This window comes from Peromyscus leucopus, chromosome 8a, assembly GCF_004664715.2.
Source record: "Peromyscus leucopus breed LL Stock chromosome 8a, UCI_PerLeu_2.1, whole genome shotgun sequence".
NCBI lineage: Eukaryota > Metazoa > Chordata > Mammalia > Rodentia > Cricetidae > Peromyscus > Peromyscus leucopus.
Window position 1 is genome coordinate 48,179,867 of NC_051085.1, and position 27,205 is coordinate 48,207,071.

At 50.8% G+C, this 27,205-nt stretch overlaps 1 protein-coding gene across 1 annotated transcript in view; it reads left to right on the top strand.

Annotated features, from left to right (window-relative positions):
- Nucleotides 1-27,205, top strand: part of Synj2 (synaptojanin 2) — a 103,748-nt gene that overhangs the window by 38,865 nt on the left and 37,678 nt on the right. Inside the window, 3 exon segments of the mRNA XM_028888632.2 lie at nt 8,474-8,744; nt 14,421-14,646; nt 21,806-21,889. Of these exon segments, the coding sequence (XP_028744465.2) occupies nt 8,474-8,744; nt 14,421-14,646; nt 21,806-21,889 (581 nt within the window).

Consider the following 27,205-nt stretch of genomic DNA (forward strand, 5'->3'; position numbering starts at 1 on the left):
AAGGTATAGTTGGCAGTTTTTTAAAAACACAAATGAATGATACACTTGGACTCAGGGAAGCGTGGTAACTGACACCAGTTTGAGTTGTTTTCGGGTGGGACCTAGATTTTACACATGTGCCCTGTGGCATCACAATCGGCCTCCTGTATCCTGCTGTTGGGGCTGGTGTCCAACAACAGGAAGTGGCCCATGATGCATCGACAGGGATTTTCCTGAGCTGTGAGCTGAGGTCAGATACTGGGCATTGGTGCTGAGCAAGGATGGTGAACCTGTAAAGAATCCTTGTCTGAGTGAGCCTGGGTATCTGTGGGGTCCACTGCAGAGAGTGGAGTGGCCGAGTGCCCTGCCCCCAAGCTGGCCAGGTCTGTCCATCCTCTTCCTCAGCTAGTACTCCCCCCCACCCCTCTAAGGAGTGAGTAGATACAGCTTCCATTGGGCCAAGCCAGAACAGCCAGGGTGCCTGGTCAGCAGGAGGCTTGGGTATAATGAAGCCTCCAGCATGGTTTCTGATGTCCTCCCAGATCCCAAAACTACCTTCAAGAGTCCCCTACAGAGCTGACTTCTAGTCTGTCTGGAGCTGGTGAAGAAGTGTGACTTTGAGTATGTTGGGATTGTGTGGCCTCCTGTCAGCACATTCTGGAAAGTGTGTTGGTGTATCTGAAAGATGGGAGGATTGGAATTAAAACCAAGCCTTTCCAACCACCCCACTTTGGTATGTTCAGAAAGCACTGGCGTGAACCCAACTTTACTTACCCTGTGTCTCCCCGACCTGGGTTGTTTTCCTCTGTGCTTCTCATCCTTGGGTGTTTGGGGCGTTGGAGGATGATGCCCTGTGGGGTGTGGCTTCTGATGGTTTCCTCTTGGGCTTTCAATCCAGACAAAGTTAAAGTTCAGCCCTTTAAAAGAAGAACAGGCATTGTATTAGACATGGAGAAAGATGTGGTTGCGTAAAAGCCCATCCTGAGCTCCCGCCGGCAGGAAGGGGTAGAAGCCCCCGTGATTAGCTGTGAGGTGGCTGGCTTAGATACAACATTAGAAAAAGAATCCACCCCCATGGTCCCAGGGGTTCAGTTCTCCCTTGACCTGAACTCTCAAGACCTCCCTGTTTCCTAGCTGCAAGGGACGATTCAAACCGCAGCCTGCAATGGATTATGTCTCCTGGAGCTCTGCAGTGCACAGCCTGTGAACCAGCACACGATATATAGCCCTGGAAACTCTCCACTAGATTCTCCTGGATTCTGGCTCCATCTTCACAACTGACTGACCTTCTGTACTCCGTTACTTTCTCTAGGACTGCTCGTTCATCTGTAAAAACAGAGAAGCTGCCTCCCCTCTCTCCCACATAGCTAATACTTTTTTTTTTTTACATTGTATGTACTTATTTACATATTTGTTTATTTTGTGTGTGTGTTAGTGAGTGTGAGTGAGTGTGTTAGTGAGTGTGTGTGAGTGTGTGTGTGAGTGTGTGAGTGAGTGTGTGTGAGTTAGTGAGTGTGTGTGAGAGTGTGTGTGTGTGAGTGTGTGAGTGAGTGTGTGTGTGTGTGCACATGCGCGCGCATGGCATTTGTGTTCAGGGCAAACGACAACATGCAGGAGTTGGTTCTCTCCTTCTACTGTACAGGAACCTGAACTAAGGTCATGTGCTGGTTAGTTCGGGTCAACTTGACACAGCCTGGATATATCTGGGAAGAGGGAATCTCGGTTCAGGAGTGGTCTCCATCAGATCGGCCTGTGGGAGTGTCCATGGGGCATTTTCTTGGTTGCTGACTGATGTAAAGAGGGCCGAGCCCACTGTGGACCCTGATGTCTTCAGGCAAGTCCTTGGGCAGAGGAGCTGAACAAGCCAGGGGAAGCAAGCCAATGTGCAACACCCCTCCATGGCCTCTGCATCAGTTCCTGCCTCCAGGTTCCTGCCTCGGCTCCCCTCAGTGACGGCCTGTCAAGTACAAGGTGTAATAAACCCGTCTCCAGGTTGGATTTTGGTCATGGTATTTAATACGGCTACAAAAATCAAACCAGGCCAGGTCATCAGGCATGGAAGCAAGTACTTTTACTGGGATGAACCATCTTGCCAGCCCTCCCACACAATTGATGGTTTTTGTTTTGTTTTAAATCAGTGTACACACACGCACGCATGCACTTACGCACGCACGCACGCACGCCATGACATAAGTGTGGCAATCAAAATCAACTTGCAGGGATTGGTGCTCTCCTTCCAGCATATGAATCCTGGGAACTGAACTCAGGTCACCAGGCTTGGCGGCACGTGCCTTCACCCACTGAGCCAGCTCGCCAGCCCCCATACAGTTTTCAAGAGTTCTTTATGAGGGCGTAAACATGATAGCCTTGAAATCTGTGGGTGCTCCTCAAAGTCTAAGGAGGCTGGTCATGTGATAGGATAGGTTATGGGGACAGTGGCCATCCTGAGACTGAAGGGAGGGAACCTGCGTCCCCCACTGCATCCTAAGAAGCTCTGCTGTCCCTTGACTCTTTCTGTCACAGCTCGAGTGTGAAAGAGGCTCTGAGAAGACCACGGGCAAGGCTGGTGTCTTCAGTGGCTGTTTCCTTGAATGGCCATGATACAGACTCGCAGAGGTCACTTCAGGAGATTTCTCTGGAGAGGATGTCTGAGTCACTAGCCTTTTGAGATTCAGGGCACTCCATGTAGCAAGTCTCGAAATGGACTGGCCATTGTCAGTTGTCTGAATAATTGATTTTAATACTCATACCCAGGAGTGTGTTAGCAAGTGCTTGGCATCCAACTCGGGGAGTGGGGACCCTGATCTGTAGTGTCTGCTGATTTCTTTGGTGTAAATATGCTAGCCAAGGATGATTTCGGGTTTCTCTGTGGTGTTGAATAGCATGGTGCCCATGTACTCTCCCTGAGAGCCCGGCCACAGGGAAGTCCTGAGTGTACTGCTTCTGTGCTATGCAAACGGAAGAGAAGAGGGACTGGAGACCACCCCATAGAGACACACAGCATCTAGATCTGAGCCTCATAGCGGGGAGAGATGGGACACTCCTCAATCCCCAGTGTGTCCCACTGTGAGGCCCAGAGATGCTAAGCACCTTGTCTGAGGCCCCAACAAGCCTCAGGGGAAGCATAGACTCCACAGCCCCATCTAGGCTTGGTCTTTAACCTTGCTATCAGATCCCCACTGGCTTCAGACCCCTGAATTCGGCTTCCATTGGCCACTTCTGAAACCTTGCTGAACCTAGATGCTGAACCTCTTTGCTTCTCGGTATCAGAAAATTGGTCTTCTCGCAAGCAAAACCCAGGTTCTATAGTCAAGGTATGAGCCTTGCTTTGACATACAATGTGTGCCTCTGTTGGTCTTGCCAGCCCAGACCACACTGACAGGTGGGCAGGAGCCAGAGACCTCCACCAGTTTACTGCTGGGCTTGATTCTGGACCTTTTCTTAAAATCTACAGCACATGGAGCACAAATAACGACCATTGATCAAGAGTGGTAGGATGAAGTCAGGCCAATATGGCCAGTCAGTCTTGCTCTATTGAGCAAGCCCAGGAGAAGCCATGGCCCAGCATGAGTTCTACAGGTCCATGCTCCTCTGTGACCACCAAGGTACACAGATATGTGGGTTTCTCCAAAGACCACTCCCAGATTTCAGCTCTTCCTGGTAGCTAATCTGCTCAAATATGCCCCTGTGTCTGACCCACAGTTCGTCCTTCATTCTAATAGTCATTATCTCTCATCGGAATATTACCATGGTGTTCTGCTCTGGAGGTGATGAACTCCAGGGTGCCACGCAAAGGCATACTTCAAAACAGTGCTGTCGGTATTATTGAAGTCCTCCATGTCAATGGCTCAGTACCATTCATTTGTAAGTCAGGGACTGCCCAGGTGTTTGCTTTTCTCCTAACTGAAGAACTTAATTGGATATAATCTGTCAGCATTAAATAGTAATTTTGCTGATAAATTACTTAAAATTTTTCTCGAGTACCAACTCAGGATCTTGAAGAATTGAATGACATTTCTATAATTAAGCTTTCTATTCCCAGCTACTCATCCACATGGACAGTTTTGTATCATGTTTACATCTACAGAAATAGAAACCAGAGGGACTGGAGAGATGGCTCAGTGGTTAAGAGTGTGTACTGCTCTTCAGGAGGACCCAGGTTCAGTTCCCAGCACCTACATTTATGGCTCACAGCTGCCTGAAATTCTGACTCTAGGGGATCTGACACCTCTGGTCTTTGGGGACACACACACACACACACACACACACACACACACACACACGTAAAATAAACCTTTAAAAAAGAAAATCGTAACTGGAAATGGTGCAATCTATTGTCCTTCCACCAGTCAATATTTATTGTCTTGTCATAAAATGTCTTCACAACACATCTTTACATTTTATGTTAAGTGATGATTTACCAAAATGTTTTGTGTACACTGTACTGTTTATACTGTTTGGCTAGTTTGGCACCCCAAACGATGGCGATGAGAAACCAGAAACTGGTTAAGAACCTGGTCGAGTGCCGAATAGTAAGAGGGTGACCAGTGGAGAACTTGGAGCACAGACTGTGCTATGATAGGGTGAGAGTCTGAGGGACAGAGGATGGGAGTGCGATTGGGAGCCACCTGCTCAGGAAGAGCATGCTCGGGAGGTCATCAGCGTCCACGGGACACTGGTAATGAAGGTTCTGGCAGTTTTCTTCTTTCCCGTCAGCGCTTAGAACATGCTGCTAAATGTGATGCTACCAAGCATCCTTCTGCTCTACCCAGATAGAAGTTGTGGGCAGGTAAGGAGAAGAAGCTCTTCGTGGGCCAGTCATTGGAGGCTTTGTATCCTGTGTTGGACAGCCCTGAGTGATGGGAGAAGGTGGGAGCAGCGGCAGGTGGCGCCCTCTGGTGTTCCAGCTGTCCGTCACGCTGGCCTTTGGCATCAGGACCCTTCCATCTGTCTACAAGTCTTAACACGCGTAGGCCTGCAGGAAGTCATCCAGATTCCTTAGGCCTTCGCAGCAGCTGACACTGGAGCTTGTGGGCAGGCCCAAGCATCATGATTCTCCACCCGTGACAGAGCAGCCTGTGTTATGGCCCCCAGGCCTTGAGTGTCGGAGACCCTCGGCCGTAGAGGCTTGGCAGCTCTGGAACTCTTCCAGAGACTTCAGTTTCTCTACTCAGGCCCTCTATAACCTGTCCTTCTTTGCTCGAAGCCTTCCATCCTCTGAGGCACTGACTGCCATCTCCCCCTGTTCCTGCCCTGGTCTGCTGCCTGCTCCTCCGTGGCTGTGGCAGCTTGCTGCTGTTTCTTGCTGTCCCTTAAGAGACACCGCCGATCAGGCGAGTGCTGCAACACCAAGGGCCGGCAGCCCAGGCTCTCCCAGCCCACTCCCTAAGTGAGCCTTACCAACCTGTTTCTATAGGCAAGCAGGGGCATTGTAGACCCATCAGGAGACGCCTCACATGTAAATTAAGATTTGTGTTTGCGCCAATCACAAGCACACTTTGCATATGAATGACAGTGTGTGCTTGTAATGTCCCTTTTACACCAGTCACAAGCAGTCGCTTAGCCAGGCCACTGGGAAACAGCACCAAGAAGGCTGTACCTTCAGGAGCCAGAGCCACACCTGTGATCCTCGTGTAGTTTTCTTTCACAGCATCTGCGGAGCCTTCCAAACAGCTGGTGCTAGCACAAGGGTAATCCCCCAGCTGTTTGAATGTCCCTTGGCTCAAGGCAACAAGAAAGAGTCCAGCAGCTGCCAATTAGTCAGTCTGCCCATCCCCCGCTGCCCTTACCTATTTATAGGAACACGAATGCCAGGACTCTTGCAGTCAAAACTGGAATAACGTATTAATTATGATTTTAAAAGATTTTTAACAGTGCCTAGCACCTGCCCAGTGCCAGTGCCCAGAGAGAGCTAATCTCTATTTGTTGTCTCACTATGACTTTTCAGATGCGGGTGAAAACTTGGGTGTGCATTTGGGGGGGGGGTGCTGTAGCAAAGTTCCAGAAACAGGAGCTGTGGCTCACAAACATTTGCAGGTAGCTATCTTACAGCCCAAGATTAAGGTGTCAAAAGGCCAGGGGCCGGCAGACCTCAGGTTTAGAGAAAACCCCATATTTGCGTGGGATTTCAACCCAGAATAGTGTGCCTGGGCCAGGATGTAGCTCCCTGGGAACCTTGCGTGTGCAATGGCCATGGCGTCCCTCAAGAACAGTGTTGTTAGGTCCATCAACACTTCTACCTGTCAGGAAGGAACGTGCCAAGTGCCGGCTGTAGAGCAAGACTTAGCCTGAGTAAAGGGCCCAAGTGGCGTAGCCAGAAAGTGGATTCCGATGATCCCGGTTCCCCTTCTCAGTCACCCCAGCTTCTTAGCCTCCTCTTGCCTCTTCTCTATAAAATGGGCTGGCAGTGGTGGTGGTTGGGATGGCTAAGTCACTGGTTTTTATAGCACCTGGTGCATGAAGCATGGTCCTGTGTATCATCTGTATGGAGGTATTGGGCTCTGCTCTATACCAAGTGGTGGCTGTAACTTACCTGTACCTCCTGGAGCCCTGGCCCAGCTGAAGGGTACCTTCCTGAGCTGGCACCATCCTCTTCTCCCTGAGCCCCCAGCCCAGACCATGCAAGGCGACTTTGCTGGGTACCATTGTTCCCCGGCACTGAGCTCAGGAGTCCAGGCAGCCAGGTGCCGAGGCTGTGGACTCTCTCTCTCTCAGCCCCGCTCACTGAAATTCACCTACTGGGAAACCTCACCTTAACTGTTGGAATGGCCCAGCAGAACTCTGGTTCTCCCGTTGTTTCAAAGTGACTTCCTGAGGAGGCACATGCCAAGCCAATATCCTGGCCCTGTGGGCACCCTTCTTCCCCACAGTGCATCAGCCAGCATGTGTGAGCCATGACCTACTTACTCAGCAACTGCTTTTTAGTAAAAACCAGTCGCCCTCCTCGATGGAGCTGCATGCACGCTTCCAATGTGTGAGAAGGGCAGCCTGCTGGAGGCGGTGGGTGGTAGGATCATGGGCTTTTATATGAGAGCGTGACAAGATGTAAGGATGGCATAAAGCATCATTTCGGTCAGTGGGAGGCTGTTGGCCATTTGGAGTAAACCTTGCTGGGACATATCCTTAGACCTCAGCAGGGTGGGAAGGACATCTTGATAGATCCAGGCTCATTACCTACTGGGGGTGTCTCTTGGGCCCTGTCTTTTGAGGGGACACACAACATGGCCACCACCCCTTGACTTAGGTAGTACAGTTATGAAGTAGGGTACCTGGAACAGAGAAGGAGCAGCCAGAGCCGGTGTGGCAGGGTCTTGGAGAAGGATGTCTCAGTCTCCTGCACTGGAATATATTTAGGATGTGTTCATTCGCACGGGCTGCTGGGAGATGATAGTGTACACTAAGTCCTGCCCCTAGCGCAGAGCCCCAGATGCTGAGGGACCCAACCAGAGTGAAGACTACTGGCTTTCTGTGCCCCAGTGCTGCTTGGGAAGCTTTGGATACAAAGAGGGGCACCCTACTGTGTCTTGGAGAGCAGGTCTGGCTTCCTAGAGGAGGTGCTGCCCATGGACCTGAAGGAGGAGTGGGGTTTACCCAGTAAGGAAGGAAGGCTCCTAGTGTTCCAGAAGGTGGAGGGCTCATCCTTCCACCCTGCCAGGAGAGAGTTGAGGCTGGGAAGTTGGTCGGGAGGTTGGAAGGAGTCCTCGGCTGGGCAGATGGCAGTGGAGCCTTTAGCCAAGTGGGAGGGTGTCTCCCATAAAACGACAGAGCGAATGTAAGAATGGGTGGTCCATGGAGGAGTGGCGGAGCGCAGCCCTGGAAAGCAGCTGCCTGGGAGCGGTCCACATATGAGGCGGGGGTGAGATGTGGGGCAGGGTGCAGAGCAGAAGCCCTCCGGAGGGGTTTCATGTCTGTCCTGGGGTGGGGTGGGTGTCCGTGGGAGCCGCAGAGGGGTCTGAGCAGGGAAGGTCTGCTATCCAGCTGTGCTTAAGAAGGCTGTGCCTGCTGTGTCGGTGAGGGAGCCCAGGCAGTGGGTAAGGGCTGGGGTGGATTAGAAGGTGTTGGCACAGATTTGGAGGACTGGGATCAGGAAGGGAAAGATGTTAAAAATAGGAGGCTTGTGCTCGGCTAGAGGGTAGATGGCTGGGCCCCGAAGTCCCTCTTTCTGTCCTGTGGACAGAGCTGAGGCTGAGAGGTGAGTAGGGTGGTGAGCTAGGGAGAGGGCTGTGGGAGGGAAAGCCTTCATATCAGAATCACCGTAGCAGGGTCTGTTCGAGCAACAGCTCTTTTTCTGGGCTGAGGAATAACACAGCTTTCTGATGGGTGTGGCATTGGTGCTACTGTTTGGTTGGGGTACAGGCTGGGTAGCTGGGCAGCACCCCCCTAGGCCTAGGGGACAGAGTTAGAAATACCCTCCAGTTAGGGTTGGGGTGTACTCTGGGATGCAGCCTGCTCTGCGTCCCTAGTCCTTCATCTTTTCTGTCTATGTTCCTTCCAGGCGGTGTCCCCTTGAGCTTCCTGGTGTTGGTGGCAGGCTGCACATCAGTGGGCAGAATTCCAGACGCCGAGATCTATAAAATCACCGCCACTGAGTTCTGCCCCCTGCAGGAAGAGGCCAAAGAAGAAGACCGCCTGCTCGCCCTGAAGAAAATCCTGAGCTCAGGGGTGTTTTATTTTGCATGGCCCAATGATGGCTCCAGTTTCGATCTGACCATCAGGGCGCAGAAGCAGGGTGATGACTGCTCTGAGTGGGGGACCTCCTTCTTCTGGTAAGGGACCGGGTCACAGAGGGCAGATTCTGGGTCACGCCTGAGCCAGCCATGGCCTTCCCTCTTGCATCTGCCTAGGGTTCTGGGTCAGCCGTGGCGTGGCATTGAGAGCCATGCTTGCTCTCTGTGCAGTGGGAGAAGACAGCTAAAATTCTGCATCCCTACCTACCCTGTGGGCCTAGCTCCGGGAATGTACTCATGGGGTCCCAGATAGATCCTGAAAAGAAACTCTGTTCCCTGAGGGAAGAGCGTTGGGGCTTCACCTGCTCAGGCCTTCTCTACAGTGATGCTCTCCTCAGATGATCCAGAGCCTTGGATCATGGACCTGCCATGTTGCGTGGAAGCAGAGAGGGCAATGATTGCAGAGACCATCCTCAGGCCTTCTCTATGGTGCTGCTGCTCTCCTCAGACTGCCTGGGGATGAGAGAGAGATGGGCAGAAGCATTGTAGTGGGAATCCTGCTGCGTGTGTCCTAGCAGACCTTGTCTTTCATGCTTTAGCCCAGCCCTGTAGAGCCACACCAGTCTCCCAGCCACACTCAGACACGGAGGCTTGTTCCTACCCTTCATTGATGCTTGCCTGGCTTTACCCACAGGAGCCAGCAAGGGTTCCCATGGTAGGGTAAGGGACCTTCCTGTAGGACTTCAGCTCCCTGCTCATGAATATCTCATTCCTCTCGATAGAGTAACCTTTGTCACATCCTTATATCCATCCCTAGCACCCTACCTTTACATTCTCCTGGGTCCTCTCCAGTTTGTCAGTGTACGTGGTCACATGTTGTAGGATATTTTGATCACACGCTGACACTCCTGAGACCGCCCAATGAAGTTATGCCTTGAATCAGGGGGCAGAGCCAGGGACTAGCTGACTGGAATTGGCCATAAAGAAGCCAACAATTTGGATAGAGAAGACACACAGGAAGGAAAGGGCAGGGACTGGAGTTTGAGCTCTTTTGTTTCTGGGACAAGGGAAGAGTTGTCTCTCTAGTGGGATCTCTGGCCCAAAAGTAAGGTCAGCTAGTTGCTACTCAGCCTCTCTGAGCTAGCAGGTTTTCACCCCAGCCTTCGACTTCTGAGTCTAATTGATAAGTGGCTGTGGCAGAGCCCAGGGGCCTTGGGACTGGAGTTGCCACCAGGCCGCAGCCTGAGTGGCTGGTGGGGTACTGACTGAGGGGCCATGGGGCAGCAGATGATAATTAAAATATCAGTGAAGCCAGGCAGTGGTGGTACACACCTTTAATCTCTGCACTTGAGAGGCAGAGGCAGGCCTGGTCTACAGAGTGAGTTCCAAGACAGGCTCCAAAGCTACACAGAGAAACCCTGTCTCAAAAAAAAAAAAAAAAAAACAAACAAAAAAAAAATCAGTGATTCAGGTGCATCCACTAAGCTGACAGAAAAGCATCATTTGGCACCCCATGTGGGGCGCCATTTGTAATGAGTCTTTCTCTCTCCCACCAGCTCCCAAATAATGACAGGGAGTCTTCTTATTAATTATGAAAGCTTGAAGCTGGAGAGATGGCTCAGAGGCTAAGAACACTGGCTGCTCTTCCAGAGGTCCTGAGTTCAATTCCCTGCAACCACATGGTGGCTCACAACCATATCTAGTGGGATCTGATGCCCTCTTCTGGCATACAGATGTACATGCAGATAGAGCACTCATATACATAAATAAGTAAATCTTTTTTTAAAAAAAATTATGAAAGCTTGGCCTATAGCTTAGGCTTGTTTTTAACTAACTCTTATAACTTAACCTATTTCTATTAATGTATATTCTGCCACATACCTCCCATACTGCTTCTTCCGTGTCTCCTGGCGCCTCTGCCTTTCTTCTTCCCAGAGTCCTCTCTATCCCCAGAAATGCTGCCTGTACCTCCTGCCTAGCTATTGACCATTCAGCTCTTTTTTTCTTTTTTCTTTTCTTTTTTTTCTTTTTTCTTTTTTTTTTTTTTTTTTGAGACAGGGTTTCTCTGTGTAGCTTTGCGCCTTTCCTGGAACTCACTTTGTAGACCAGGCTAGCCTCGAACTCACAGAGATCCGCCTGCCTCTGTGCCTCCCGAGTGCTGGGATTAAAGGCGTGCGCCACCACCGCCCGGCCCATTCAGCTCTTTATTATACCAAGTCACACCTTCACACAGTGTATCAATATCTCGTAACAGTCAGGGTTAGAGCACATATGAAATCCTGCCTGTCTTGTTACAATGCATGCTCCAGTACAGCCGAAGGGGAGAGGGTCTAAGACCCCTTCCACATTTCCAGCGAGCTGCCCAGGTGGGCTGCAGACCATGCAGCTAGTTGAAGATGCCAGGGGTTTGCTGGACGTTCTGTGATTCCTGATCATTCTTTGGGGGACTAGCATGTGCCTTGCACTGCCACGCATACTCCTGAAGCTGTGGCCCAAGGCTGGGAAGCAACTCCAAAGCAGGGATGTCTGTGAACAGAAAAGAGGCTGTGGCATTCCGTGGAAACAGTAGACCCTGGGTATCTGGCTTTCCCCAGCACTTTGGTAACTGTCTTCCCATTGACCACAGAAGATGAGAGGCAACACAAAGCCAGGAAGGTAAAGAGGTGGACCTGAGAGGGCTTGGAGGAGAGGAGGCCCCATTGTACCCCTTTTGAACTAGATCCCAGGCTGGATTTGGATTTGGGAGGAAGAACTATCTGTGGAATGCACTAGGTGGGTCCCCAGCCCAGCCCATGAAGCTGACCACATTGGAGTCAGCAGGCAGAGTGGCCGCAGCCAGATCACCCAGCCCATTGTGTTGTGCTGAGGTCTGGAAGCCACGGCAGGGGGCAAGTGGAGTCCACAGAGGATACAGCTGGTGAGCACAGGAAGGGGGATGGCAGTGGGGTCAGCCTTCCCCAGTGGTTGTCACTTCCTAATGCACTTGAGGCCTGGCAGGAAGCACCAAGCTGTTACTCTTTATAGATGCTGATCTCTTCTTCCTGGGCTCTGAGCCTCCCCCCATCCCCTGGAGTCACTTAACTAAATATCAGAGTTGTCCAGTTGACAGAGGCTTCTTCCCATGCCCCCAGTGACAGGGGGCATAGTGGCATGGCCAGCGGACCATTTAATGTATGTTATTAAAGTATGTTATTGTCTGAAGCTCAGAGTGTGGTGTCGAAAGCAGCCTGTCTTTGTGAGGTCTTGCCTCTCAGCCATTTTCCACACACACACAGCACTGCACCTGTGAGAACCCAGATGGTGGGCAGGGCTCCCATGGCAGGCTGGCTGGGTGGGGGTGGCAGGGGCTGGCAGTGGTCACATTCCCAGAAGCTTGCCTCAGGGTGAGGGCTTTGAGACAGGCGCATCCTCTACTTGCACACCTCACCAGGGAATTGAGCTCTAGGGCAGGAATCCGCTTCCCTTTTTTAAACAAATAGGCCACTGTGGCCTAGATTTGGTCCAGACCCTGTTAGAGAAAGTTTCCCGGTGACAGGTCTCAGACTGGTGCTGTCTGGACCTCCCGGGTATGAGGGAGACTGGCTGATGGGGGATGGGAGGGTGATGTGGCCCTGTGCAACTGGAGGGCTTTCATCTAGGAGGGCTGAAACTGGACTATGACAGTGGTGGAGGAGTCGCCTGGCATGCAGAAAGCCCTGAGTTTTACTCCTGGCACTGCAGTCAATAAAATAAAGCTCTCAGACTTGGCTTTAGGACACACACTGCATTTGCCGGCTCTGTGGTCTCAGGCAAGCATTTTGCTTCCCATGTCTTAGTTTTAGTAAGTGGGATTTCTGATAATCCCTTTCACATAGGGTCGCTGCACAGATAGATGGGTTAAACCAGTCCGTGCCAATCATTTTGGAATGGTGCTTTGTGTACTTTTGCATGTGTATGTACTGAGTGGTTTTTTGTTTTTGTTGTTGTTTGCTTTTTTATTTGATTGTTTATACTTCCCTCATACAACACATCCTGACTCCAGCACCCCCTCACTTCCCTCCTCCCAGCCCTACGCACTCACCCCAGATCCACTGCTCCTCCATTTCCCTTCAGAAAAGAGCAGGCTCCTGGTGATGTCAACCGAATATGGTATAACAAGATGCAGTAAAACTAGGGACAAACCCTCATATCAAGGCAGAGCATGTATCCTGTTTTTACCATCATGTTCATCACAGACCCCAGCGCCCAGAATCAACTGCAGGATGTGGAGAGGGAAGAAATACTGGAGTCTGATCAATTTTTATTCTCACCCAATCCCTTTTTAACTTGTTTTGGATTTCTTTATAGTGCTTTTATTATATTCATCTTACTCCATGTGTGTATGTGTACATATGTACATACATAAGTGCATGCATATTTAATACAACTTTTATGTCATTTTATCTTTTCCCATTATTATTACTTAATCAAAACATTAGTAATGTTCTTTTAATGTTTTTTGAGGCAGGGTTCCTCTGTATAGGCCTGGCTGCCCTGAAACTCGCTCTGTAGACCAGCCTGGCCTCGAACTTAAAGATCCATCTGCTTCTACCTCTTCAATGCCGGGATTAAAGGTGGATGCCACTACGGCCAGACTACAACATGAGTAACTTTTTTAAAGATTTATTTTTAATTATGTGTGTGCACTTGCACACACACACACACACACACACACACACACACACACACACACACACACACACACGAGTACAGTTGCCCACAGAGGCCAGAAGAGGAGAGAGCTGGATCTCCTGGAGCTGGAATCACAGGTGATTGTCAGCTTCCCAGCGTGGGTGCTGGGAACAGAACTAGGATCCTCTGCAAGAGCAGCACAAACTCTTGACCACTGAGCCAGGTCTCGGACCCATGAGGAAATATCTTGTTCTAATAAAGAATATGGCAGACACAGGTCTAAACAAGGGTCTTCCTAAAGCCCCTGGATGGTTGACTTCCTTTCCAGCTTTGTTCCTTCTGGCCCTTCCTGTCACCCGGTAATAATATAAGGAAAGGACGTCTGGCCTCTTCCTCCTCTACATGTCACACTGCCTAGCCACTTGGAGTCTCTGATGAACAGAAATTTCTGGATCTATATGTTCCAACTGCAGGGCCCACTGGAGAGCAGTCATTGTTGGCCTCTGTTGGGTGGTCATTCTTCCTGGGAGACGTGACAAAATGTCTCTTCACCTGTGATAAGGAACTCGCAGTAGCCCAAAATAATGACACTACCAAAGTACAGCTTGGTGAACCACTGAGCTTATTTGGGTTATTTACAGGAGTGTGGGTTAGAGTTGACTTAAAGAAGCCTGGACAACTTAAAGGCAGCTGCATTACAGGACACCTACTCCAGCGTGGGTGAGAACTTAGGAAAGCTAGAACCATGTGTAGCTCTCTGCACTGCTTGCAGGCAGGTCCCGTGAGGTCTTCTCTCCTTCGCAGTCTTTGCTGGTTATATAACCTTAAGATGGGAAAGGCCTTATAAATCTGTTAAGTTTCAGGGACTTCCTGAGGCTTGTGAATTGTTTTCTTCCTTAGTCTTAAGGAACTTCTGTTTAGAAGTGTCTGACTTTTACAGAGCCTCCCTTTAGAGCTTCCTGAGGCTGGATGAGTTTCCCTCCAGGACAGAATGTTTCTGTTTGGATGAAATTGCATGTGACAATCTCGTGGCCCAATGGGTCTTACGGGAAGCTCCTTAGTACTTGACTCTGGCTGCGGCCTTTGTAGCACTGGGGAGTGACCCAAAGCTGACCTGTTTTACAGGAACCAGCTGTTGCATGTGCCCCTGAGGCAGCACCAGGTGAGCTGTTGTGACTGGTTGCTGAAAGTCATCTGTGGGGTGGTGACCATCCGCACGGTGTATGCCTCCCACAAGCAGGCCAAGGCCTGCCTCATCTCTCGCATCAGCTGTGAGCGCGCAGGTTCTCGCTTCCTTACCCGCGGGATAAACGACGATGGCCACGTGTCCAACTTCGTGGAGACAGAGCAGGTGAGTACCCAGGCCCGTCCGTGGCACAGAGTCCATGCATCTCACACATGCGTGTCTTCTCTTATGAGTGGAAGAGACTCGGATGCATGTGAGCAGGTTTCTGACCATGGCTTCTTCCTGTATGTGTGTAATTGGAGCATTACGTGAAACTTGCCTCTGGCTTGGATGGTCTGTCTTTTGGATTCACAGCTCATTCTGAAAAGACAGTGCTTGTTTAAGACATGTGTGCATGTGTGCGTTTGAAAGCCTGAGGACCTCTAACTGAACCTAGAGCTCACCAATTTGGCTAGAATGACTGTCCATCAAGCCCTAGAGATGCTCCTGTCTCCACCTGCCGAGAGCTGTGATGACCAGCATGCACCGCTGGATCCGGCTTTTACATAGGACCTCAGGATTGAACTCAGGTCTCCAGACTTACGTTGGCAAGCACTTTCACAAGTGAGCCATCTCCCAACCCTTCTAGTGTATTTTTAGCAGAAGGACTCGAGAATGGAGGCCATAGCCGTAAAGAGTACCACTTACACCAAGAGCCGTTGACAAGCCCATAGGAGTTGAAAGCCTTTTTAGGGCAAATAAAGCATACGACAGAGTAATGGAAGAAGGAAGTCGATTTTTAAATTCTGGATCAGCGAGAGCTCCGTTCTGGAAGCTTGTCAGTGCCTGGGAATGTGAGTCTGTGTGGAACAGCAGTTGCTGTCCGCGCCCGTGGAGGAGAGCCATCTGTAAGACCCCCCTAGTTTCTTTTCCTAGCTTCTCTTCTCACTCCCGGGGATGCTGTCTTGCACCTGTTATGGTTTTTTTTTTTTTTTTTCTCTTACTTGCTCCCTGAATGCCACCTTGCAGAAAAGTGGTGGGATCCACTGCAGGAAGGAAAGCCCCAGAGAGGCGCAGGTGTGATGCCACTCTGGGCCGAGGGCACCCCGTGTGTTCCGGCAGCTTCGCAGTGCTGGTCCCTATGGGGCTGTGAGAGGTGCCCTCTGAGGTCGGATTCAGCACAGATGTGCACATCTTTCTCCACCACTCGTGGACCTCGGCGTGCTCGGACATTCAGTGATGGCCCAAACACGGTCACCCATCAGAGGCTCAAAGATGAAGGCCCCTCGTGGGGGGCAGATGGAAGTGGGAGCAGGAGTCCTCAGAAGATCTGTGGGCATAATTACTACCCTCCTAAATGTTGCCCTCCTAAATGTTGACAAGGCTTTTAAATAATGACGGGTTGAAGAAAGAGAGGATATGCACTCCACCGTGGAAGCCATTTTTCTTTTTCTTGCTTGTGTCTTCACAGCGACAATGACTTCCAAGGTTCTTTTACCCACCTTCTTTACCTCGTCACTTTAATTTTTTTTTTTGTCTGGTAATAGTACCCCTCACCCCCAAACCATTCTATTCTCAGACAGAGTTCTGGTGTTTTTGTCTTGCTTTGCCAGTCATGAGCTGGACCGAGACACCACAGGTAGGAAGCAATGCTGACAGTGATTGACACGCACAAAGCCTGAACTTGGCACCAGGACCAGTGTCCGGAGGTCATCTTTGAGTGGAGAGACAATCTTCAGCCCACCACCCGGTCTGAGGGGAGAGGGCCACATATTTGGTCCTGGTGGTAGTCCCCAAATGTTTAGTTTTCAACCCGCTTAGAAACACTATGGTCTCTTGCTGGATCTTATAAAATACATCTTTAGGGGAACAGCTGCCCTGTCCTATAAGATGGGACATTAGGGAGGGCGCAGTGTGAGTTAGTTTCCCGGGGCTAGGTGGTTGACACAAGAGGCGTTTATTGTCACAGTTCTGGAGGCTGGCTGGCTGAAGTCAAGGTCAGGTAGGTCCGTAGTCTCTTGAAATTCCCTCGGGGATGATCGTCCTTGCTTCTTCCAGCTCCTGTGGTTCCCATGTAACTGGCTCGCAGAAGCATCATCCAGCTGTGGTCACACTGGATCAAAGGGTGCTCCTCCAGGGTGGTCTCACTTATCCAATGACATTCACAGGGGTCCATCCCAACAAGGTCACAGCTGGAAGTGCTGGAAAGTGCTGGGGCTTGGGACTCTAACACACTGTTTCTGGAAGGGACGCGATCGAAGTCATAAACACTGGGACATAAACCCACTCCACAGAGCAGTGCTCTGACTTCAGGGGAATCCCTAAGACCAGCCAGCATTTCCACAGGCTCTGGCTGGGCCTTTTGCTCTTGGTTGTGTCCTGTAGGGTATCTGGTGATTCGTGTGTCCCGTTATCCCATGTTACTTGTTACTACTCAGGATCAAGGACCCTTACCCTGTATCTCCTAGGGCTCCACTTTTGGGTTGCAGCCTACCCAGTCGGGCCTTAGAGATAAGAACAGCCTTGCCACACCCCCAGGGATCTGCATAGCCAGTCTCGGTCTGTTTCCTGCTGGTGTGACACAGAACCACATCCTGGTTATGCTCTAAAGAAAAGAGATTTTGGTTCACAGTTCTGGTCTAAAGTCAAGGGCCCACATCTGGTGCCACCCTTGCTGACAGAGTCCTGAGAGACGGGGTGTCATACGGTGAGTGAGAAGCAGCACACAGGAAACCTAGCCAAGTGGTTTTTATTTGAAAACTGAGTCCTAAAATAACTCAATAACCCATTAATTGAGTGAGTGGATTAATCAATCCATGAAGGCAGAGTGCTAATCACCATTTGATGATGGGGATTAAATTTCAACATGCTTTTAAGAGGATCAAGCCATAGAGGCTTGCTGCTTTCTAATTTCTTGGGGTAGGAGGAGGGATTTCTTGGCTTCCATAAGCCTTTGCAGTCTTCCCAGTGTGTGTGTGTGTGTGTGTGTGTGTGTGTGTGTGTGTGTGTGTGTGTGTGTGTGTGTGTTTAATCCCCTTTTCCTCCTCTGGGTCACACTGGTGTCTCTATAAACCTCTTACTTGACCTCACTTTCCATAGCAGTGGCTGCTCCTGGGCAGACACTACCATCTGCTGTCCGGCCAGAACAACAGGCAGCTGAGGGGGTGTAACTTAACCCCGCGAGAGTGTTTTCACTAGACACCTAACTGGGTGCTAGAGCTATGGCCTTAAACCCAGAGCAAGTCTTTGTTGAGCATGGGCATTTGAAGCTGCTGTTGACACACCACATGGGGCACAGGAGCCCAGGCTGGCCCAGGCTGGCCCAGGCTGCCAGAGTCCCAGGGCAGTCTAACCATGTGAAACCGGGAAATGACCTCTGGGACAGCGATGGCAACAGAGAAACGAACTATTGGGCTCTTCAGCAGAGTCCACGTGTGGGTCTGTTCGCCCGAGTGCCTATTGGAGGACCTCTGCTTTCCAAGACCATCCTTTTGCCATGCCCAAGTGGGGTGCAGGCCTACAGTAGCATAGGATACCTCCTGCCCCTGGCCTGCAAGTCTTGCACATGCCGTGTGTGTGTGTGTGTGTGTGTGTGTGTGTGTGTGTGTGTGTGTGCGTGCGGCGCGCACACACACACACACACACACACACACACCAGAAATAAAATGGAAGTGCTTCCCTAGCAAAGGCTTGACTTGGTCATCTGCTAATGAAGGTGCTTCTGATGACCACAGGAGACTGGAGCCAGGTTGGGGTAGCCCAGCTGTGGCCTGCAGCATCTGCTGAGCCCGGGAGAAGTAACAGGTAAACTGTGAAAGAGCAGCAGACATTGCACTGTGGCCTGGGAGAGGTTTACCCCCTGAGGACTGTGGTGGTTCCCTGGGAGCCTGGGTTAGATGGTGCAGCACAAGATGGGCCCTCAAGTCTGAACCCTGCAGTATTACTCACGGTGAACTGGCAGATCATACACTGGGCTCTGAGGCCTTGAAAATAGTTCAGAGCCAGAGTGGGTCCATCTCCAGCTAGGAAGTGCGTCTTCCGTCTCTTCCGCCTGGCGGTAAAGAAATGGCAGACTGTGGATCTGGTCACTCACCCACAGTATAAGCAGCAATCGACGGCATCGGTGTCATGCCCCAGCAGGAGAGGGAGCTCAGTGAGATGGTGCAAGTCTGGTGCTGGTGCCCTGTGTTACTGCTGGCCTGAACCCCGATAGGGCAGAGCCAAATACAGTCTTCGGGGAAGTCCTGAAGTAGTCACTCGGATGCCTTACACAGGCATCATTTGCTAAATAGGGGAACCACACAGAGAACAGTTGCAAGCCAGATAGATGGCTCAGTAGGTCAAGATACCTGCCATCAAGCCTGACAACCTGAGTTCAAGCCCCAGGACCCATATGGTAGAGCAGAGGTTCTCAACCTGTGGGTCGTGACCCCTTTGGTGGGGGAGATCAAACACCCTTTTCACAGGCGGAACTAAGGCCATCAGAAAACACAGATATTTACATTACAGCTCATAATAGTGGCAGAATTACAGAAATGAACTAGCAACGAAAATAGTTTTACGTTTTGGGTCACCACAACACGAAGAACTGTGGTCGCAGCAAGAGGAAGGTTGAGAACCACTGTGGTAGAAGGAGAGAAATGCTTCTTGCAAGTTGTCCCCTGACATCTTCATGTATGCTTGTGAGTACACACGTGCGCGAGCGTGCGCGCGCACATACACACACACACACACACACACAACCACACAGAGCAGGAGAGTGAGCCCTGCTTGTAGCATTTCTACTTTTTGCCTTGCTTTAACATGTTCCTGAGGAATAGATTTCTTGTAAACAGTTTGTGTGTGTCCGTGTGTACATGTTTGTGTCTGCATGCACATGCCTATACATACGTTTTGTGTTCATGCATCTATATGGCGTATGCATGCATATGTTATATATGTTGTATGTTTAAGTCCCATCCAGCGCGCGTTTGTGTGATGTTTGTACATTATTGTATACGCGTTGTGTGTGTTGTGTATGTTGTATACTTGTATACTTGTGTATGTGTGTATACTATATGTACATCTATATGGCGTGTATAGCCATGTGTCCATGTGGTAGATAGATGCCTTCTCTGGCTTCTTGGGAGGAAGCCTGGAATTTTTTTTTTTCCAGCTCATCTATGCGTCATACCCAGTTGGCTCCATCTGCAGCCGTGACTCAACTTTGCAGAAAGACAAACCTCACAGCCCCTCAACCTGTCAGCAGAAGGGTGCATGATAAATATTTGGCTCTTGACAGTCAGGCCACCACCCAACCAAGGGAGGTTGGGGTGACTGTGCATGCCCCCCTGCAGGTGCCAGTGGGGAGGCATGGGTTTGCAAACACTGCATCCGGAAGTAGAATCCTGGAAGAGGCTTTCACGAGAAACTCTGTTTCCGTTCTCAGCCCTCCATGGAAGCAGCAGCTTGGGGTGGCCCTCCAGGCTGCACAGTACCAGGCCTCCTCCCATGGCATCGGCACTGAGGTCCCTGGTCGCCTTCCAGGGCTCTGGCTCTCCTAGTCTCCCTCCCTGTCTTGTCTGTTCTCCACCCCCGCCCCTGCCCATTTCCTGCAGCCTAGCCCTACCTGCCCCAAGGCCCTGCCCAGGCCTCCTGACTCTGAGTGGCCCCATCCACACGGAGCAGCGACGTTTTCCAAGTGACCACCGCAGGCAGGGAGAATGTACCTAAATTTACTCTCTGGGTGCCAGGTGACATTTAATCCATCTAGAGAGGGAAGCAGGATACAAGCGTTCCAATAAAGTTCCCAGGCCGCACTGCTGGGCACGAGGGCCTCTCACGGTGCCCTGTTCTCACGTGCATCCTTCCCCATCGCAGCTTCCTCTCCAGGGGCCCTGTGAAAGCGGGCAGCCCTGGCGTGTTGAGGCTGTTCTTTCTCACCCAGCCTAGAAGCCCCGTGGAACACCATTGTGCTGGTTGCTGGGTTATACACTGGTGATGGAGTGATGGGGTAGGGGACTCAGATATAGATGGTTTTTATGGGGAGAAAGAACTCTTCCCCATGGAGAAGGGGCCCTAGACACTGCCTCCAGCCCTGAGTTCAGAGGGAACCAGGCGGAGGCAAAATGTAGTGTATAAAGTCCTAGATGATAGAGGAACGGAACGTGTAGAAAGTCCTTAGCGTAGGTCAGATTCTGGCATTGTAAAAGGTTGCCCTCATGTCAAATGTAGCTAACAAGTCAGTCTTGTGTCCCTGATCTAGAAATGCAGGCCTTCCAGTGGTGCAGGGAATAGAGGAATGGAGGTAGCCCATTGGCTGGTAGCCAATGCCTAGAAACAGTGTGTTCCCAACCTAGTGGATTTTCCCCTGGAGACTAAGACTAGAATTATAGTGTACAGCATAGATACCAGGCGCGTGGCATTCCTGTGGTCCAGAGAACCTCAGGTCTCACTGCCCAGCCCCCTCCCCCTGAAGAATTACTAATGCATGTGTGATCTGAGCATGATGTAGCCCGTGTGGAAAGCTACCCTGTAAGAGAGCAGGCCAGTGAGCAATGGAAAAGACGCGCAGCGGCGCCCGTGGTGGCCCTGCCAGGCCAGGGTAGGGTTGCACAGATAAAGGCCACCATCTGATAACTGCTGCAGCCATCCCAGTGCCTGCTCAGGACTGTGTTTTTGTGTCCTTTAAACCCTCCTTCGCTCCTCTATTGTTGGAGGCAGGCAGGTAGGCTACTATAAAACTGGTTGGCGGGGGCTCTTGTTATCATTAATTTAATTTAAGCGGTGTTTATTTCTACGAGGGGTCTGTGTATTGTAAAAACTGTTGTGTGTGTGTTAGTTGGTAGCACAGGCCCCGGGACTGCAGACAAGTTCAAGTTGAGCCTTGGCCTGTGCCGTGAAGTTCAACCGTGGCAGGTGCAGTCAGCAAGACTCAGTAGAGCTGATGTATTTGGTTCAGTCCTTGGTCAATAGCTCCCTAGTTACTGGGCAGGTAAAAACAGAGGCCTCTGCAGAGTCTTAGCTAAACCCGCAGCCCAGCTGCTTCTTGTTCCAAAGTAGGAAACGGGCGCTAGGCTTTTCAGAGAAGTCAGTAAGGTGGTGCCCTGGAGGGGTGAGGATTCCTGCACACGTCAGGTCTGAGTGCAGACCCCTCCTCAGAGGCCAGACAATAGCCCCATGCCTTACTGTCTGGTGGCTGATGACAGAGCAGCACCAGCCCTGCTAGGTGAGAGAGCAGAGGGCACCAAAGTCCACCGGCTACCCTCCAGGCTGGTGTCAGGTCGCAGGCACCGGATCCCGTTACAACCCAGGACGTTCAGTTTCATTGACCGTCCCTTCCTCTTTTTGTTCCCTTGTGCTGCAGACGATTTACATGGATGATGGAGTGTCGTCCTTTGTGCAGATCCGAGGCTCTGTTCCGCTGTTCTGGGAGCAGCCAGGGCTTCAGGTAGGTCATTCACACAGAAGGCTTTTCCACCACTGTGTCTGTGTACCTCTGGTCTCTTTCAGTAGCTGGAGTTTGTTTCTTTAAACGTTTCTTTCATGGTGGTGTTTATGGTCTCGTTCCTTGGCCCAATTCTGTTGAGCCTAAGCTTTGGTGGGGGGGGGAGGAGGGAGGGAGAGAGAGAGAGAGAGAGTTTAAAACGCACACTGGGTGTAATTGTGTGTATACATTAGCTGTTTACTTTGTGCAGTGAGTGATTTGTTGAGGAGGTGACTCATAGTGCTTGGGTGGGATTGGCTTAAATAGGACCCTAAATTGAGCTTTTTGATAACATTTTTTGGCAGCTGGGAATCCCCTGGAGGGCTCAGGAGGGTCTGCTGGGCCCTTGGTGGCTACATCGTGGGTCTGGCACTCTGTGGTACTTGTGTGGAGCCACGTGAGGATTGCAAAGCTTTCCCGTGATTTCTAAAAATACCTCCTGCCATCCAAAATACAGCTGTGGGCAGTGCCAGGGGGATTCGGCCTCTGCGTCCTGAGACGAGTTCAGGGACTGGGGACGTGGTCCAAGGACACAGCTGTTGTCACTGAAAGGCATGCTGTTCCCTCAAGTGGGTTCTGACAAGGTGCATCTGGGGAGAGTGGACTGGAGTTTCCTCCTCCTCTTTGCTCGGTTCGGTTTTGCCTTGCGGGACCAAAGTGCCCGAGAAAGCTTCTCCCTTGGGTCTATAGTCTGTGGCTTCTCTTACTCAGGGCTCTGGTGGTATGAGCGTTGGATGGTCAGCCAGCAGCCCAAGAGGCCAAGAGCACCATGTGCCAGCTTCTCAGGAATCATTGACACAGCAGGACTCACAGTGCCCGGTCTTGGGCTCAGCTTCTTAGCCCAGCCTGGACTGGTCCCCAGGGCTGCCAGCACATTATGCCATGCTGACAGTCCTGGCCGTCCTGGCCACATCCCTGTCAGCTCTTAGAGTAAGATGGATAGATGGAGCGTCTCATTCAGGTTCTGAGTTCTGGGGTGTGGGGTTAAGGATTTGTTGACATTTCAGTTTTCTAGGTGTATGCGGATGCCCAGTGGCACTGAGAGGTAGAAAACGGTTTGAGCTGAGTTTGCTTGTAACAGGGGAAATTCCCCTGGAGGCCTTCCAAAGATCTTTTGTTGCTGTGACTGCTATTTCTGTCTCGCCATGGAGCCTAGGCTAGCCTTGAACTTGTGGCGTTCTTTCTGCCTCTGCCTAACAGGTGCCAGAATTACAGACCTGTGCCGCCCTGCCCGCCCAGCTCCCAGAGGTCTTGTTTTGGGTTTTAAACAGTTGTATTGGGATAGAACTTTTCTACCAGAAAGCATACAGCTCAGTGCATCTTGGCATTTACAGAGTGAACAGCACGCTCTGTAATCTAAGATTAGAATAGCCATTGTGTTTCATCTTCTTCTCTAGTGCTAATCAAACCCGGGGCCTCCTGCAGGCTGGGCAGGAGCTCTACCATTGAGCCACACCCCCGCCTTAGACTTGGAAGTGTCTCACCATTGCTGGGGCACCCATGGCACCCTCTTCTCAGCTCCAGCTCCATGGAAACTCTCAGCCTACCTCCTGTCTCTATAGACTCGGATCTAGGAGTCAGGGCTGAAGCATAATGCCCCTGCCTATCTGCAGCCCCACCCCTCTCTGTCTCTGGCAGAGCTCACATTCCCTGGAACAGCTCCTTTTATAGCCCAGAATGTTTGAAGGTGCTTGAAACTTGTTTTTCTCTAGATGTGGGTTTCCTTTGAGTTCTGTGTGAAGAGACACACAGGTCACGTGAACACAGTATACAGAGGAATCCAGGAGGCTACGTTATACTCATGCAAAACTTACTAGAAACCCAAAAATTGATCGTGACAGCCTTAGAACATTGAAAGGACTCTGAAATTTGTCTCAGCCTCCCAGCTCTATGGGGGATCCCTTCTCCTGGACCTCTGAGAGAGAGGTTATGCTCCAGGTCCTACTGGGGGTCCTGATGATTGGAAAATCTTCCATTGTCTGCCTGCCTGTCTTCCCAGGACATTCAGGGATGCTGCGGAGCAAATCTCACTTTCCTCCCAAGGTTCTCTTGTAGCTCTTGGGTGGGACGCTTCAGGGTTCTGTCTCCTCCTTTTGGTCATCCCCAGCATCTTCCTGCTCCTTTGAAGATCTTTTGTCTGATGGCAAGGCCTCCCAGTGTTCTGGTCTCCTTCATCTAAAACACAAGGTAGCATTGGCCATCTCCCTGTGTAAAGTAACTTCGGTCTCCAGCGCTGTAGACACAGCCTGTGTAGTCACGGTATGACTGTGCCCCAGGTGGACTCGGAGCAGGGTCGAGGCAGCTGCATTACCCTTTTAGATCCCTCACACTTGTCCTGTGGCAAAGCTTCAGCAGTGTCTCCAAACTCAGGTTTAAAAGGCTAGTGTTCATAAGTCTTATCTGGGATTTGCAAACTTTAGGGCCTAGTACTTGTATTTATACTCTAAATACCATCCATTATCAAAGAGAGATTGTGTCATCTTCAGAGAGGTGGGGGCAGCTGTACATGGTAGAAGACACCCAGGAGCAACTATCGGGCTAAGATTAGTCCTGGTTGTCTTTCTGCTGCTGCTTTTTTCCCCCCACTTTTATTGAAAATAGTTTCAGTTCCCATACAGTATATCCTGATTAGTTTCCCTGTCCTTTTCCATTTCTAATTTTGCCCTTTCTTCTTGCCTAGGTAGGATGAAAATGCACAGATGTGCAGGGGAATGGTGTGTGTTCTAAATTGCAATGTGGTGATTTCTTGGGGGCTGTCTGGGGAATATGAACCCTGCAAGGGATGAGGAGGAGTTGGGGAAGACAGGGGAGGCTGGGGGATGATGCTTCAGCTGCAGGGAGTCATGGGCATGATACCCTCAGTACAGACTCCTACATCTCTAGTCTACATGGCACCATGCACATTTAATAATTTTATCTGTCCCATGCAGATAGCTGTGCCGCTTATAATTACCCCAGTAAGAATTTGACCCTTAAAACTCAAGCTCTTCTGGGAGAGCTTGTGATGGGATGTATTCATCTGTGTGGGAGAGATTACTCCTTTTGCAGTGGCAGGATCTTTATCCCTGTGACTGGTGCAGACACGTGCCTGCCACACGTGATGCTGGTCTTGGCTTTGAAGTTCACGGGATGGAACCGAGTGGAGGAAAGATACCAAGGAGATTAGGGCATCTCATCCTGTAGCTGGAGTTTTCTCTCCGGGTCCCACCAAGCCCTGGCAGTCCAATAGTCCACTTATAAAATAAACACACAGACACTTATACTATTTACAAACTGTATGGCCGTGGCAGGCTTCTTGCTAACTGTTCTTATATCTTAAATTAACCCATTTCCACAAATCTATACCTTGCCACGTGGCTCATGGCTTACCAGCATCTTCACATGCTGCTTGTCATGGTGGCAGCTGGCAGTGACTCCCTCCACCTTCCTGTTTTCTCAATTCTCCATCTCTGTTAGTCCCGCCTGTACTTCCTGCCCGGATACTGGCCAGTCAGTGTTTTATTTATTGACCAGTCAGAGCAACACATTACAGACCATCCCACAGCATCACCTGCACCATCTCTTCTCTCTCAAATGCTGCTTCCCATGTTCCTGGGAATGTGGTGGTACTAGTGCCTCTTTGTATGCTTGCTCCATCCCACTATAGGGAAATGAGATGGCTTACGTATGGCACAGTAGGTCCTGGGGTGAAGGGAGGAAGGAAAAGTCCTCCAGGTTGAAATGAACGAAAGCCAAGGATGTAATGGGTGCCGTGGGGTTGGTGAGCCCAACAGAAGACAGCTTTCATTTGTCCCAATCCCTGGAACAACCAAGGTTGCAAGGCCATCAGTCCCAGGAATTCAGGGGGTAAGCTGTGAGGCTGCTGTGAGGCTGGAGGGACATGGGTATCCCACTTGTAACAACCATGTGTTTTGAAGACATTTGTGTCTTTGCTAAGCCATAGTTTACTGTTCTATAAAGTGGGATTAAGAATACCTGCCCTCAAGGGGTTATAGAGAGGATTAAAAATCACAACACATACTAGGATAGTGTTTAGAGACCACCGCCTCCCAAGTACTCAAAATGATAGCTGTGGTTAATAATAATGGAGTAAATGGAGACTAACACAAGCCATGTTGGAGAAGTGTGACTCTGTGTACTTCAGCTGGTAAGAGTTCTCTCCCCTTCAGAAGGACTCCCATGTAGCCGTGTACCATAAAGAACATGTCTTTGGCTGTCACTCTGCTATGCCTCACGTTGATAGGAAGTCAGAAGTCCTAGGCTCACCGATGGAGCATTTTCTGTGTACAGCGGACATCTGGGATCAGATGTAGCCCTTGCCTTCAAGGAGCAAGGGACAGACACGTGACATGTGTTACATGAACAGGGCTGTGACAGAGGAAGGCTGAGGTCTGAGCAGCAGCTCCCGGAAGAAGAGATGACCCAGGGGGTGGAAGAGGGACCACTCAGAGGTCTAGAAAGGTTCCTTCAGTATTTTTGTCTGGATTGACTTGGGGTTAGAACCACTCGGGCAAGCGAGGCAACCCTGGCCGAGGAACGGCAGGTGCATCGTTGTAACCCCTGAGGTTCGTATCTAGGGAATGGCACTGGCTTAGTGTTTGGGGTCCCCGGTGTGAGCCATTTCTGAGGGTCTGGTGGTGAAGGGAGCTGATTTGCTCCGTTTGTCTGCTTCCGGTAGCACGTGGCCTCAGCACGGCGAGCCGGGCAGAGCTGTGCCATGGTCGGCTGGTAAGCTCATAGGGCAGTCGCCACATGCTTGGCCATGGTTGTAGCGAGCTTTGGGGTGAAGCACGATTAGACAGAACCCCCAGAAGTGTTCCTGAGGAGACCCCCAAGGGGAGCTGCTGATGTGAGCATGCTGCCAGCCTCTGGGCGGAAGCAGTGGGCACTGCAGAGCCTGGAGATGATGCTCCTGACTACCAGGGCTCCTGAGTGTGAGCTCAGCCTCCGCTGTGACCCCAGAAGGCGTTCTTGGGACTTGGGCTATAACTCAGTTGTGAAAGCTGTGGGGTGAAATGAATAGTTGTAGGGCTCAGGCGAGGCTCATCCGTCCTTTAGCCAGAATGGGGAGAGGCTGCGGTAGAGGGGAGAGGGGGACATTAAAAAAAGCAACACGGGACCAATGGAGGTTCTATTCTGCCGATTGCAGCTCCTTCCCAAGCCTGCCGGCACACTTGCACCAGAAATAGGTGATGCCAGAAAAAGACGATGTGGTACAGCGTTAGAATGGGCCGGAGGTGGAGGAAAGAACAGCTGAGCTGGAGACGGCAGAGACGGACG